This window comes from Asparagus officinalis, chromosome 1 (genome assembly GCF_001876935.1).
Source record: "Asparagus officinalis chromosome 1, Aspof.V1, whole genome shotgun sequence".
NCBI lineage: Eukaryota > Viridiplantae > Streptophyta > Magnoliopsida > Asparagales > Asparagaceae > Asparagus > Asparagus officinalis.
The window spans coordinates 560,315-576,632 of NC_033794.1; the positions used below are offsets into that span (position 1 = coordinate 560,315).

A 16,318-nucleotide genomic window follows, 5' to 3' on the forward strand; every position below is an offset into this window, starting at 1 on the left:
CCCGTTTGAAGATAGTAAAAGGAGTAGCTAGGGGGCTGGCCTACCTGTACGAAGCGTTGCCTATGCTGACCCTGCCTCACGGTCACCTCAAGTCCTCCAACGTCCTCATCGACGACAACTACGAGCCCTCCCTAATGGACTACGCCCTCGTTCCCTTGGTCAACCAGACCCACGCTTCACAAATCCTGGTGGCCTACAAGTCCCCGGAGGTGACTGAAACGGGCAAACCGTCGAGGAAGAGCGACGTGTGGAGCCTTGGGATTTTGATACTAGAGGTGTTGACGGGCCAGTTTCCGGCTACCTACCTGCAGAAGGGCAAGGGGGGCACCGATTTGGCTGGGTGGGTGGATTCAGTCGTCAAAGAAGAGGCGTTTGATGGCGAGATGAAAAGGGGCAAGAACGGAGAGGGGCAGATGTCTAAGTTGTTGCAGATAGGACTAGGTTGCTGTGAGCCCAACCTCGACAAGAGGTGGGACATCAAGGATGCACTGGACAAGATTGAGGAATTAAAGGGGGTTGAGGAGGATGGTGCTTCTTCTTTTATGAGCGAGGTGCAATTAAACTCCACCTCAAGTTGAGATTTAGACGAGCTAGGGATCGAGAACAAATGACTACTGTCTATAACCCCCCAAAAAAAGAAAAAAAGGAATTGTTACGAATTGTTTTAGAGTCTGGGTTTCTGTGTTGATGAGTTTAGAAACAAAACAACACCTCAAAGCATGCAGCAGCAAAGATGAGCGTGTGCATATATGTACAAGCTAGCTCCTTTTCCTGTCAGAATTAATGAAGACGGGGGATTTTAGGTTTTCTCCCCCTTCCTATTTATTGTAACTACCGTACTGTAGGATCGGTAAAGAAGTAGAATTTGTAAAGAATTTCATCCAAAGTATGTCAGTCTTTTGCACTGCTTCCGAACCCTACTTTTGTTTACTTACTTACGTCATGTCACAGGATCAGGAAGGAAAAATTTACAAAATAGACCGTTTTTATAAAGTAATTAGCGAAATAGACCGTTTTTTAAAGTAATTAGCAAAATAGACCGTTTTTTGGCAAAAGAGGTCGATTTTGAAAAAGGGTTCAGAAAACATACGGGACTACTAGTCCCGTATGTTTTGTTAACAAACAGAAAATATACGGGACTAGTAGTCCCGTATATTTTCTGAGTGAGATTAAACATACGGGACTAGTAGTCCCGTATGTTTTCTGAACCCTTTTTTAAAATCGACCTCTTTTGCCAAAAAACGGTCTATTTTGCTAATTACTTTTAAAAACGGTCTATTTTGCTAATTACTTTATAAAAACGGTCTATTTTGTAAATTTTCCCGATCAGGAACTACGTAATATGCGCACTGTTCTAATTTCACTTAAATTAAGCAAGCAGTTTACGTCCAGCTATGTCGCCCTTGGAGATGCTGCTGATCGAAACGGGAGAGATGGTGACGGTGAAGGAAGACGCCGCAGAGGAGAAGAGGCGGAAGAAGCTGATTATGTTTTTTCTGTGAGTTTGTTAATCAGTCCGGATTGGTAGTTTGAATCCAAGTTATTAGATAGAGTTCTAATTATGGTAGAATACTAGTTAGTAGATAGTTTTTCTAGTTATTGGATAAGAATTCAAGTTGTAATCTTATCTATATATATGTGTAAATATTCTTCATGAATAGAAGAAAAAAAACTGGGAACTCCTTCACCGAAAGTTTTCTGCTCCTCTGTCTTCATCTGTGTTTTTTATTCGTCAGCGAAACAGAGACTAAAAAATTCCTGCAGTAAAGTCCCGTGTGTTTTGGTGTTCGGTTTCTCCAAAATCAGTGAAGGAAGCTTTGGTTACAGGTTCTTCTAACCCTGTTTTCAGATTTGTATAAAAGCTTACAGGCTTGATACTTGGGCCGATCCTATTACAAAGCCAACAAGTGGTATCAGAGCGGTGTATGCCTAAGTACCAACCAAGATCCGAAGAGATGACGAGTTCGGAGAAGATGACGACCAAGCACTACAACACCTGAAATCTACCATAGCGGCCGAAAAACGCTATGGTATTATTTCATAGCGTTTTAATCAACGCTGTGTCAGAACCCGCTATAGTAGGTCTGTGGCTTTACATAGCGTTTCCCCAAACGCTATCAAAATGTTTCCAACCATAGCGTTTTTATGTAGCTATAAAAGAGTATTCAATAGCGTTTCTATATTACTATGACAAATATCTTTTATAGCTACATAAAAACGCTATTAGTTAGTTTCCAACCATGCATAGCATTTTTATGTAGCTATAAAAGAGTATTCAATAGTGTTTCTATATTGCTATGACAAATATCTTTCATAACGGTTGAAAAACGCTATTAGTTAGTTTTCATTCATAACATTTCAACGCTGCTATTGTCTTACATTTGATAGCGTTTGAGTTACTACAATGGCGTTTCAACGAATGTTGTCTTTCTTCTTTTAATAGCATTTCAACAATTGTTTCTACTTCTTATAGCATTTCAGTTGTGCCTATAAACCTTTAAAGGTTGAACTAGAAATAACTTCCAATTGTGACAACCATAAAAGCAAATATTTCATTTAAAGGTTCAAACTAATACATAACCAAGTTGTAGCATACAAGAATAGTCAACACAAATGTAACAAAAAAACAAATTACTAGTCTTTGGATAATCCAACATGGCGTACAAGAAATTAACCATAGTACACAGAACAACAAAAACTAACTTTGGTGCATTACATATGCTTCCCAGCTGTAGAAAATAAAATTTGCAACATAAGCATCATATACTTCAAAAAGCAATAAATACATAATCATACGATGTATTCACCAATCAGGTCTCTCGTACAGCCTTTCTTGCACGTACCATGTAAATCTTCAAGCAAACCTTCTTCGTCAGCCTTCTTACTGACATTTGTATTAATGTCCAAGCCACTTCTGTATGCTGCTATACTTTTCATGGCAACAATTTTACCAGTGACTGTACCAGACAAGTTTAGGAACTAATAGAAAAGGTATTGAAAATAAATAATAGAAAAAAAAACATGTAACTGCATCAATGATAAGGATATGATTTCATCTTTGCCACAAAAGTTTCAGTGAATGACTTCAGTGAGCATTTTGAACCGCAACTTCGTGTGCTTCTCTAAGAACAGCCTGCATATAAGTTGTTAGTGCTGGAGATGATTCGATCAACACACAAGAACTATAGATAAGGATATATGTATATATAACAGTATGTACCTCCTCTGCTGGCTTCGTGCGGTCAAAAGATGAAGTGTATGCCTCAGTACCAGAATCATATGCCCTACGACATTCTGCCTCTTCAACACTCTGCACAAGTAATTAGAAAATCAACAATCAAAATATAAACAACAGTCCCATCTGTTTTCTTTAATTAGGAGAACTGTAACAAACAATTATCAATAATTCCACATCGAGAGCAGTATGTAATATAAAGTCATGCATGAGGAAGTTTTGGCACTTTCTAGACCACAACAGCATTTAAAGTGGTCACCAATTATGTATAACTTACCAACTTTTCAAAGCATAACAACTTTATCTGATGGCTACCTTATTCTCAATACTAATCATTAATATATATAGTTCTGTAACAAAGGTTAACACGAATTGAGATTTGATGAAACATCATTTGTTCATTACCTCTGTGATTCTATTATTGAGATGACCAATCTCCAGCTTAAGCATCTCAACCTCCTTCCGACAAGCATCCAACTCAAGAGAATATCATGTGTAACTGAGAACTAGGATTCTTTCTGACTTGTTTTGAGGGGTGAGAGAGAAGGAACATTTGCTTACATCTAGGTAAGTGGTCCTGTTGCTAGCTCTTTCTCCATGGTAGCGAGAATCAATTGCCACTGTAATATATCCCCTTGAAGCATATGCCTGTATAAAGAAACTCCTTGAGCAAGAAACAATCCTTCTGCAAATATTTTCCTATGTTACTATGAGAAATACGAGAAGCGGATAGAACTACTAAGTCTGTTTCACCTCAAGTAATGGATGTAACCATTCCTTGCACTTGTAAGAACTATGCAAAAATACAATAGTTGGCTGTCTCCGTGGAGCACTTTCCTTCATGCTTACGATCAAGACAGGCAAACGGCCTTGATTACCAGCCTGCAAAAATATTAAAAACAATATCAAGAGAAGATTCAAAGCTAAGATGCAGTGTAAAAAGCTGCAGTTATATGAATTACATTATTGATCATACAACTCTGTGTATGGACTACTTGATGCTTCAACATTACTGACATTATTGTACCAAGCAATTTTCACTAACTTAGCCACGCAAAGGAATTATACAGATGAGTACCAAGGGATCATTGTCATCTTCAACACTCCATGTAGGCCTGTCCCAAAAACTAGAAGGTTCTTTATACTGTCATTGTGTTTTACAAAAAACGAAAATAAGAATCAAAAAAGTTTCCTGCTCCTCCGTTTTGTTCCTCTCAAAGTCTGGCCATCTCTCTGTTCACAGATTTTTGTGTTCATCAACAAAACAGAGACCGCTGGAAATTCCTGCAGGTTTGATACTTTAGGCCGATCCTATTTCAAAAGCCAACAAGTGGTATCAGAGCCGGTGTATGCCTAAGTACCAACCAAGATCTGAAGAGATGACGAGTTCGGAGAAGATGACGACCAAGGTGGGTTCGCTCACTCTTCAATACCCGACGCTATCGAGGGATAACTATGCTTCGTGGGCAATCAAGATGAAAGTCTACATGAAGGCTCAAGACGTGTGGGATGCCATTGAGCCCGCGGCAGGCGCGTCCGTGGAACACAGGAAGGATCAGATGGCGTTGGCGGCCATCTACCAGGGGATTCCTGAAGAGACTTTGATGGTGATTGCAGAGAAGCAAACGGCAAAAGAGGCATGGGAGACGTTGAAAACAATGCATCTAGGAGCGGATCGTGTGAGGAACGCGAAGGTGCAGACCTTGAAGTCCGAGTTCGAACTTCTCCGGATGAAGGAGAATGACAACGTCGACGATTTTTCGACGAAGTTGACAGGAGTCGTCAACAAGATCCGGGCTTTAGGCGGCGAGATGGAGGAGAACTACGTCGTCAGAAAGCTACTTCGGGCGGTACCGGAGAGATTCCTTACTATCGTCTCCACGATTGAACAGTTCGGGGACATCGACGACATGACACTCGAGGAGGCGATCGGGCGTCTCAAAGCCCACGAGGAGAGGGCACGTGTTTTTCGAAACAACGTCGACGATCACCTATTGTTGACGCATGCGGAGTGGCAAGCAAGGAGCAAGAAGAACGGCGGAGGCTTCCTCTCAACACCTACAACCAATGATGGTAGCGGACGAGGTCGCGGTCGAGGAGCCGGTCGCGGGCGTGGCCGTGGCCAAAGAGGCCGAGGCGGCCAGCAGCACCACGGCAGCGGGCAGCAGCACCACGCTACCCAGGCAGGCCGCGGAGGGGAGCACGGCGGCCAGGCAGGCCGAGGCGGCTTCGGCGGCAGAGGAGGACGTCCAGGAGGTGGTTTCGGCCATGGAGGTGCAGCTCGCCAGGAGGGGGAGAGTAGCACAAGCGGTGGTCGAGACAAGTCCAACATTAAATGCTTCAATTGCGGAGTATACGGGCACTTTCAGTCGGAGTGTCACAAGCAACGCCGCAACCATGAACAGGAGGCTCATCTCACCCGTGCATATGACGAGGAGCCAACCTTGATGATGGCTATGTTAGAGGAATCGTCAAGTGTCATTTTGCTTAATGAGGAGAAGGTGATGCCGGATTTACTTACAGCGGGGGAGGCACATGTTGACAACAACACTTGGTACCTTGACAACGGAGCTAGCAATCACATGACCGGCCACCGAGACAAGTTCAAGGAGATCGACGAGAACATCAAGGGAACCGTCAAGTTTGGTGATGGATCAGCGGTAGAGATCAAGGGGAAAGGCTCTATCCTCTTTCAGTGCAACAACGGCGATCAAAGGCTACTACCTGAGGTATATTATATTCCAAGTTTGAAATCTAACATTATTAGCCTTGGTCAAATGACTGAAGATGGGAGTAAGGTTGTTATTGCTGACGAGTTCCTGAGGGTGTTTGATAGGAACGGTGCTCTCTTGATGAGGGTGACACGTTCAACTAACCGATTGTACAGGATAGAGTTAAAGACTTGCAAGCCGGCGTGTTTGATGGCGAACATTAACGATCCAGCTTGGTTATGGCATGCTCGCCTTGGGCATGTCAATTTCTTCGCCCTCAAGATGATGACTGATAAGAGGATGGCTTCCGGATTGCCGAAGATCTTGCACCCGAATCAACTATGCGAAGGATGCCTTGTCGCCAAACAAGCAAGACTGTCGTTCCCTTCGCAAGCAAATTTCAGAGCTCAGAAGCCGCTGGAGTTACTACATGCTGATCTATGTGGTCCTATCACCCCATCTACACTTGCTGGGAATAACTACTTCCTTCTTATCGTTGATGATTTCAGCCGATGGATGTGGGTATACATGTTGAAGGCCAAGAGTCAAGCTTGTGAAACCTTCAAGAAGTTCAAAACAGAGGTTGAGAACGCATGTGACCACAAGGTGAAGACATTAAGGACGGATCGTGGTGGCGAGTTTTTATCAAAGGAGTTCACCAAGTTTTGTGAAGACTACGACATCAAGCGTCATCTCACTGCACCGTACACCCCGCAGCAAAACGGTGTAGTGGAGAGGCGAAACCGCACGGTGATGGCCATGGCGAGAAGCTTACGTAAAAGCATGCATATGCCCGGAACGATGTGGGGCGAAGCGGTTAGACACGTGGTGTACATACTCAACCGACTACCAACCAAGGCATTGCATGACCACACACCCTACGAAGCTTGGTTTGGTAAGAAACCCCACCTAGAACACTTGAGAGTTTTCGGTTGTGTGGTGCATGTGAAAATTGCAGGTCCTTCACACAAGAAACTCGACGACCGGAGCACGTCAATGGTGTATATTGGGGTAGAAGAAGGAAGCAAAGCGCATCGCCTTTACGACCCTCAACACGGCAGAATTCATGTCAGCAGAGACGTCGCGTTCAAGGAAGGAAAAGAGTGGGAATGGAGCGCCGATGGAGTCGAAAGATCACCCAACTGGGTGGTGTTCACAGCGGAAGGGGAGACTGCAGCAACCGGCACAACAGCCGTCGCATTTCCAGCAGTCCAAATTGGACAGCAGGCAGACCGAACCATTCAGCCAGCCCTTGGACAACCCGCTGGCCGAAACAAGCAGCCAGCAGTCGGCACATCTCCGGCAGTCCAGTTTGGACGGACTGCTGCTGGCCGGACCGGACAGCCAGCTGGCCCAAGAACAGCACCCGAAGCAGCAGTCCCTGCTACATCAGAGATAACCAGAGGCAAAACAGGACTGCAGACAGTCCGAACAAGGCAGCAAGCTGCCGGATACCAGCCAGCTGCATGCCGAACCAGCCCACAGACAGTTGCTGGTCTAGGAACAGCTGCTGTAGCAGCAGATCTCGCTGCACTGGAGCTGTCCGGACCTCCTGAAGCTGCAGTGATGACTCCTGTACGCTATCGATCCCTTGCGGACATCTATGCAGAGACGGAGGTGATTGATCTCCCTGCAGAGGAGTTGTTCTTGATCACTGAAGAACCCGCGAGCTACATTGAGGCTGCATCAGATCAAGAATGGCGAACAGCTATGGAGAAGGAATTGGAGGCCATCGAGAAGAACAAGACTTGGATACTCACGGAGTTACCGTGGGGTTCCAAACCCATTGGTCTCAAATGGGTGTACAAGCTGAAGAAGGACAATGAAGGCAACATTCTCAAGCACAAAGCAAGACTTGTAGCAAAAGGGTACGTCCAGCAGCAAGGCGTGGACTTCGATGAGGTGTTTGCACCTGTGGCGAGGCTTGATACCATCAGAATAATCCTCGCCATATCAGCACAGAATGGGTGGGAGGTGCACCATCTGGATGTGAAGTCTGCATTCCTAAATGGTGATCTCCAGGAAGAAGTGTATGTGGCTCAACCTGAAGGGTTCGTTGTGAAGAATCAAGAGCACAAGGTCTACAAGCTTTCAAAGGCACTCTACGGTCTACGCCAAGCACCTCGGGCATGGAACACGCGCCTTGACAAGTGCATGAAGGGCATCGGATTTGCAAGATGCACTCAGGAGCAGGCGGTATATACAAGGAGTAACAGAGGGGATACACTCATTGTTTGGTGGAAAATTTGCAAATTAAGAAAATAATGAAAGAACTGTATTTGATTTTTATTCTTTCTAACTTGTTTAGAAAAAGAATGTTTATAACTCTCTCAACTCTCAATTACAATTGGATTTCCGATTACAAAAGAGAAGAGAATGATCAGGATTCTCTCCTTTGTTTAATTCTGGGTCCTTCTTGGTAGCGATGAGATGCCTCCCTCGAATGCTTGCGCCGAGTTTGCTTCTCGTTGACGATCCGAATATCTGTACTCACTGGAACAACTGTCTTGTCTGGTTGATAACTCTTGACGAGTTTCGTGATTCAGAACAAGTAACAAACTCTAATGATAGAGTTGTTTGAACCGAAAATAATTCGGTTAATAAGCCAAATATCGACGGTTTAGAGTTCCTCTGTCTGTTGATTTCCCAGACTGTGTAGGGAGTCAATCCTCCTTTTTTCTGATTCTGGAAGATCTGATCGAAAGATCTTCTCCAAAATCCAACCTCGCCTGAAAGATCCCCTCAACCAAAAATCCGCCCTTGATCTGATTATCAAAAATCCGATCTTTAACTCTGTTGAGTTTGTTGCTATTTATAGGGGGATTAGGGGTGTAACTGCCCCCATAATCCGCGCCTAAATGGGGGTTTAGTTACCCCATTAGTCGGGTGTAACAACCCACTAAAGCCACTCCTCAAATCGTGGGTGAAGAACAGCTTCGAAGTTGTTAGATCACGTTTGAATGAGTCAGAACCTTAACCTGCGTTCTGGCGGTGATTGAGCTGCGTTTGGCAGCGACTGACGGGCTGCGTTGGGCAATGATGGATGAGTTGCGTCGGCAGCGATTGATAAGCTGCGTTGGGCAGCGATGGAGCTGCGTTCGAGCTGTTGATTGTTTGCAGTATTTAGATTTCTCTGTCTTTATATATGGATGACACCAAAGACCAGTAAAGAAGGTCTTATTCAGGCCATTTGTGACAATTGAGGCATCTCAATAACGCTGCTGTGCTTGGCAGCGATTGGAGCTGCGTTGGCAGCGGTTGATAAGCTGCGTTGGGCAGCGATTGATAGGCTGCGTTGGGCAGCGATGGAGCTGCGTTGGGCAGCGATTGATAGGCTGCGTTGGGTAGCGATGGAGCTGCGTTCGAGCTGTGCTTGGCAGCGATTGGAGCTGCGTTCGAGCTGTTGATTGTTGTAGTTGGAGCTGCGTTCGAGCTGTTGATTTGGACGACACCAATGACCAGTAATTTTGTCATAGCGTTGCAAAGATCATTGTCTTGTAATCTTCGTCTTGGCTCCTTGAGAATATGAGAGTCGTCAGATTGTAACTCCCGATGTTGATTGTGAAGGCTGTTGAATTGGGGCTTTCATCAGTTGTCGTGAAGGTCGTCAGATTATAACCTTCAGCGATCTATGTGAAAGTCTTCAAATTGTAGTCTTCTGGAAGTCGTCAGATTGTAACTTCCATCATCAGTGTTCGATGGAGACTCAGCTATCCATTGTGATTTTTAGACAGCCTACAGAACCCCCTCCAAAGTTTTCGAAAGTTCGCGGTTGACTGGGACGAATTTTCGGAATACTTTGGATCCCAAAACTTTGCTGATTAAATGTATTCCATCGTAGACTGAGTAGAGCATCTCAGGGTTTTAGGCAAATTTTGTCGACATCCTCCTTCTTGTTTGATTCGTCAACAATGGCTTAGACTTCAGCTTGTATGAACAGACTTTCATCCCCAGCTTAGTCAGGGAGACAGCTTCGGAAGAATCTTCTTGATCAGCTCGTCTGAGGTAAAATGATCTCGGCCGTCTGATTATTACTTCGAATATTTACCCCTTTGAAGGAGTTATTTATGTGGTAGGCTGAGTTCGGTCATCAGAACGCACGTCTAAATCATGCGTTCGACTGTTTGATCATGAGGGTGCGTTTGGGAGTTAAAACCCCTCCCCCCCTTTATTTGAAAACGCGAGAATCACGTTTCAGGTGAGATTTTACCTAAAATCTCGTTTCGATTTGACAGCTACAGCTGTTTATAAATGGACCACTGAGGTCAAATCAAAAAGTCATTCGACTTTTCCCTTTCTTGTTTGATTTCTAAACAGGGCTACTGTTCATCTTCTCCAGCGCTTCAACGGAAGAAAGGGTCCGTTCCTGAATATTCCGCCCATCTTCGTCTTCCACTTCACGGTTGCCATGGGACCCAAGAAGAAAATGGCCTCCAAATCGAAGACCGCCCAAGCTCCGGATGTTCCTTTGGCTAGAGCCTCCGGGGATGATCAGGTTCTCACGCCTTCGTCGCTAGTTCCTTCAACCAATGGTAAGATTGACCCATTGGAAGTCGATTTGACAGATCTCTCATTTTCGACCCTTGATTGGCGATCCGTATTCCATCTTTAAACTCGAGAGATAATTCCCAGTGTTTACCAATTAAACGTATGGCTAGCTCCATCGTTCCTGAAATTTCAACGCAGGTTCAGACCCTGTGTTTAAAAATTTTTGGACGCAGGTCTGAACCTTGTGTTTAGAATTTTGGATGCAGGTTGAGACCCTGCGTTCAAGACCCCGAACGCAGGTCTGAACCTTGTGTTTAGAATTTTGGATGCAGGTTGAGGCCCTGCCTTCAAGACCCCGAACGCAGGTCTGAACTTTGTATTCTTGAGTTAGACTTCTTTTGATTGGTTTTTCTATTTGCAGTATGCTACTCCAACGAGCCTCTTTCCTTCAACCATTACTTTGGTCATGCGGGAGGTGCGGAGAAAAATACGGTCTTCAGCTTTGCCTTCGAGTATCCAGTATTTCAAAATACCCACAAAGAACGATCAAAGCTCATCACTGAAGCCTTCCCCGAGACTCTTAGATCCTTGGTTACGAATGCTAAATTTGAGACTGCTGGACGTGAGATCTTACAGAAACCATCCTTCCTTTTCGGGGATTCTGTTAAGATGGACCCCAAAAGGGTGTCGGAAGGGAATTACAAATGGCTGAGGACTGTCAATAATCGTCGCCTTTTCCTTCCAAATTTAGGGCGAATGTGGCCATTTTCCTATTATCAGTGCGCTTCTATACCGCGGTCGATGAATTGGGATCTTGTTCAGGACCAAGGAGGTGTCGCCACTGGGCATATCACTCATCGGGGCACGCATCCGGCCGGTTTCAATAATTTTATGGCTTTGAAGCCAGGTTTATTCCAAAAAGAGCATCCTGTCGGAGAGTCTGCTAAATTGGCAGAGGTGTTCATTAGAACATTTATTTCTATCAAAGGAGAATTCCCTGCCCGGGATTTCAGGGCCCCTACTTGGGTTCAGTCCAGTGATGCGGATTGGTGGGCCCGGATGATAAATTTCGTCTTGGAGGAGCTAGAAGAACCCTTGAGAATTTCGGATTTGAGAGTTCCGATAACAGCCACTCGATATGGTATTTCTCCGAATTACAGCGGACTCTTCGCTATGCTGGAGTTCTACAACCCTCACACCGGCACCTTTTTCACCCCCGTTGGTGAACTGGGCTTCGCTCTCCACGAAATGTTTGAAATTTCTGGATTGTCCTTCGGAGAATTGCCTTATGAGGAGTTTGTTCCCGGAAGCAGGGAATTAGAGATCCTGAGAAAGGATGCTCCCGAAATCTACGACACTTACTGGGAATTGATGTGCCATTTCTAGATTTGTGCGCAAATTACCGGGAAGAGAGCAAGTGGTGTAAAACAAGGACAGTGGTCGGAGTATCTTTTCCGCAATTTGTGGGACAAAGAAGCTGAGGTAACTCGCTTAGCGGCTAGTACCCTCGAGGAGATTACGGAACGCATCAACGACACCACCTCTCATTATACTTGAGAGGTAGAAGAGGATGTCTTCCTGGCATTTACCACGTTTGAAAGCTTCCACTATCAGGCTGAAGTCCCTATCTCGGACATGGCTTTGTTTGCTGGTTTTCTGACTCTTTGGTTGAAGCGTTGCGTGGTACCCACAAGACCGGTGGATGCTATTATAGTAGAGGTTTTATACCCTGCTGTTCTACTGGCTCATGGACGACCTTTGAACCTTCTTTCAGCCATGGTGTGCTGCTTACAGAGTGGCTTGAGAGAACTATCTTCTGAATTTATTGATGTCAAGAAAGTGGATTCCGAAGGGAAGACTATCATTCAGACCCCAACCCCTCGAGTGCCGATGCCATACATTTACTTGGTGTCTTGGTTTGTGTTGCATTGCCCTCCGATAATGACGACTCCTGAATCAAGTGGCACCTCAACTCCTCTTGTTCAGCAATTAGAAACCTCTGAATGGGCCGGTTGGTATCAAGTTAGATTCCGTGAAATATTGAGACGGGATTATAATTACGAGATTGCTTGTAATATTGAGACGGGATTATAATTATGAGATTGCTTGCAAGTTTCCCCCTTTCGAGGGCGGCGCATACGGAGAACTTCATCAAGACACTCCGGGACCGAATTCTTTCACCATGCTTAGCAGGGGTGTCTTTTGGTGGCTCATAAACATTCGCCCGGGCTACCTTATTTTCCGACAAGGGAAGAAATGCTTTATTGAACCTTATCAGCCTTATCGCTTTTCTCAGCAATTTGGCTATGATCAGCTCTATGTTGGGAACCCAAATCCTACTCTTGCGTACACAGGTAACGTGTACGAAGGAGCAAGAGCTTGGTACTACTCAGTGGCTGGTTGTACTGGAGCGAAATTCCGACTGCCCCATAAGATGCCCAATGTTCGTACATCTTTGAGCTTCTGTACCTGGTACCAGGCCGCTTCTCAGATTTCAGCTTACCACATGAATACCTCCTGCTTAAGAGACATCCGCAAATGGTATGCTTCAAAGAAGAGTGCTAAGCGGTTCCGTGCCCGGGGTGCCAATGAATATTTGTCATATGAAAAGTCGATTACGGAGGGTGAACGGCAACAGTCACCAGAGCGAGCTCAGGAAGAGATCAGGATACCGGATACCCACAAGGTGAAACCTTCAAGAGTTCTGACCCGGAGTCAGAGTGCCACAGGCAAAAGGGCGCTGGGGGCGGTCGAAGAAGCCAAGTATGACAAAAGAGCTCGTCGGAAGTTAAGCTTGAACCCCCTGCTTCCAAACTTATGTCGGACGCTCAGAAAGCATGGCGTTCTAAAGAAGAAGAACAAGAATCGACTGCTCTGGAACTCTCGCCTCAGCCTACTCTCCCCACAGTTAGTCCTGCTTTAGGAGGCCATGATCCTTCTGCTCGTTCATTGCATGAAGAAGAGCATGGAGATGAATCTTTTGCAGGGGGTGCGGGGTTTGTCCCCGAAGGCACGCTTCATGATACTGCCTCCACTACTTCTCACGTGGTAGAAGATATACCTGGGGTTTGTCCCCGAAGGCACGCTTCATGATACTGCCTCCACTACTTCTCACGTGGTAGAAGATATACCTTCTATCCCAGAACCTATTGTGACTGCCCAGCAAGGCCCATCAACAGACAAGTCTCCTTCCACCTCTGTGTTATTGCCAATTGTAGGCGATTCACAGCTTAGCCCTACCACTGGGATCATAGTAAAGCCTACAATCACCGAAGATGCACCAGCATTTTCTTCCGTAGGCGAAGGTGAGCCCATGGATCATAGCGACGGCGATGATGATATGAATGATGAGGGTGACCAAGGTGGGGGTGATGATGATATGAATGATGATGGAGACCAAGGTGGAGGTGATGAAAATGATGACAACTTGGGTGATGACAGCGATGATCCAGAAGACTGGTATATCCCACCATCATCCTTTTTCGACAAAGCGTCAGCCTACATTCCCCTACCTCTCGCTGGTAAGTGCCGTTTGTTTCAGCTCCACTAATCTTTTCTCTGTATTTAAATAGATTTCTCATACAGATCCTATGATACATGAAGCGAGTACTGTCACTCCTCCTTCGACGCAACAGCTTATACCACCACCAGCTCAGGTGTCAGAGCCACCTCGTTTGGAGACCTCCACAACGGCTCTTCCACCGACGACTTTACTGACAATTTCTCTAGCCTCTACAGAAGTGGTAGACGTTCAAATGTCATCTAACATGGGGGGAATGATGGATCTGCAGTCGAGTCCCTCTCAGCTGGATATTGGCACCCCTTCTCAAGCTACTACACCGAAATCGCTTGCTGGTCTTTTACTTATCTTCGCGTATTCAGAAGTTTCTGTACCGTCGCCTATTGCTGTTTCGAGCCCCGCAGACGTACCAGATTTTGTTAAGATTTCCCTTGACTACTTGAGAGGGCTTACCAAGAAAATAATTGAGGTTGTGCTAGCCGGACGAGATACTTTTGATACCTTCAAGCCCATGCTCACAAACAGTTTGAACAACCTCAAGCTTGCAGGTGACGTCGACGTTGTTCAGCGCTGCTCTGAAGCTATCTCACGTCTAGAGGAACAACTCAGATTCTTGGAGGCTTTGGGTCGCACTGATATCCAAGCGCAGATTGCATCTACTTTTGAGAATATTCGAGCCGAAGAACTCACTAAGTATGAAGCCGCTCGACGTCATATAGCTGAGGAAGAGGTTGAGGTTGAACAACTGCAACAGCTACACGCTCAAAAACAAGTTGAGCTGACACTTTCGAATACTTCTCTGGAGAATTTGCGAGAGAAGATCGCTGCCGCTGAAGTGGAGTTGACTAGGATGAAGGCTCAATTCAAACGAGAAGAATCTATTGTCACTGAGCTCAATGTCAAAAGTGCTACGTCCCTGGTGAATTACCGTGCCAAAGCTGGTGCTCTGGAAGAAGCTAAGAAGGAGGTAGCTGCCATGCTGTCTAGTGAGGACGAGCTTCGGAAACGGGCCGAGATGCTGGTTCGGGCCGACCATGAAGAAAAACTTTCTGACATTAAGTCTCAGCTAGCTTCATTTAATCTGATGAATTGATGAGCCTGTTTTTGTATTATTCTTTTGGTAAGAACAACACTTATCTTAGGTCACATTGTTTTCCTTTGAATAAAGGTAGTGCTGCCTTTTGGCTTTTCATTGTTTCTTTTTCATATCATGTTCTGACATTGAACGATGAAATACCAGTTTGATGTTGCAACAACCACTATTTATTCCTCTTGTATTATGCTTTTGCCTTAAATACTAGAAGAATATTGTAAGTGCCGGGAATGTAATATTAGCATGGCACACTTTGTGGTCTTGTCGCTCAATTGTTAATAGTCGACAAGTGGAAGTGTTGCGATCGGAGCAACTTTGGGGACCTATCGCTCTATTGATGAGAGTCGGTAAGTTAGAAGTGTTGCGATCGGAGCAACTTTGGGGACTTATTGCTCTATTGATGAGAGTCAATAAGTAAGAAGTGTTGCGTTTGGAACAACTTTGAGGACTTATCGCTCTATTGACGAGAGTCGATAAGGTAGAAGTGTTGCGATCGGAGCAACTTTGAGGACTTATCGCTCTATTGACGAGAGTCGATAAGGTAGAAGTGTTGCGTTTGGAGCAACTTTGAGGACTTATCACTCTATTGACGAGAGTCGATAAGGTAGAAGTGTTGCGATCAGAGCAACTTTGAAGACTTATCGCTCTATTGACGAGAGTCGATAAGGTAGAAGTGTTGCGATCGGAGCAACTCTGAGGACTTATCGCTCTATTGACGAGAGTCGATAAGGTAGAAGTGTTGCGATCGGAGCAACTTTGAGGACTTATCGCTCTATTGACGAGAGTCGATAAGGTAGAAGTGTTGCGTTTGGAGCAACTTTGAGGACTTATCGCTCTATTGACGAGAGTCGATAAGGTAGAAGTGTTGCGATCGGAGCAACTTTGAGGACTTATCGCTCTATTGAAGAGAGTCGATAAGGTAGAAGTGTTACGTTTGGGGCAACTTTGAGGACTTATCGCTCTATTGACGAGAGTCGATAAGTTAGAAGTGTTGCGTTCATGGCAACTTTGAGGAAGGTAGGGTTCAAATTCTTTCCAAACATCTGTTTTTAGGAATAGGGGTACCCCCTGCGTCCATGCTCTTGAATTGAGCTGCGTATTTAAGAGCGCATCTCCATACCATTGCATTTAGTCTAGCTTTACGGACACAGGGATTTGTCCCGCGTCTAATCGGAAGTCCAAGCGACTGTAAGAAGAGACCTCACCCGTCGGGAGTCTTGGAACTCTATACTACCCATAGTAGTTATATATATATATAAATAGCCTTGATT

General features: G+C 45.1%; 1 protein-coding gene and 1 long non-coding RNA gene across 2 annotated transcripts in view; one reads left to right on the forward strand and one right to left on the reverse strand.

Moving 5' to 3' along the window:
• Positions 1 to 892, forward strand: part of LOC109828902 (pollen receptor-like kinase 1) — a 2,358-nt gene extending 1,466 nt beyond the window's left edge. Inside the window, exon 2 of the mRNA XM_020395893.1 lies at positions 1 to 892. This exon is cut by the window's left edge and continues 409 nt beyond it. Within this exon, the coding sequence (XP_020251482.1) occupies positions 1 to 578 (578 nt within the window). The 3' untranslated portion in view covers positions 579 to 892.
• On the reverse strand, positions 2,891 to 3,338 carry LOC109829512. Its single transcript, XR_002244052.1, has 2 exons — positions 3,221 to 3,338; positions 2,891 to 3,133 (listed from the first exon to the last, which is right to left on the reverse strand). It is a non-coding gene; the product is annotated as an uncharacterized LOC109829512 (long non-coding RNA).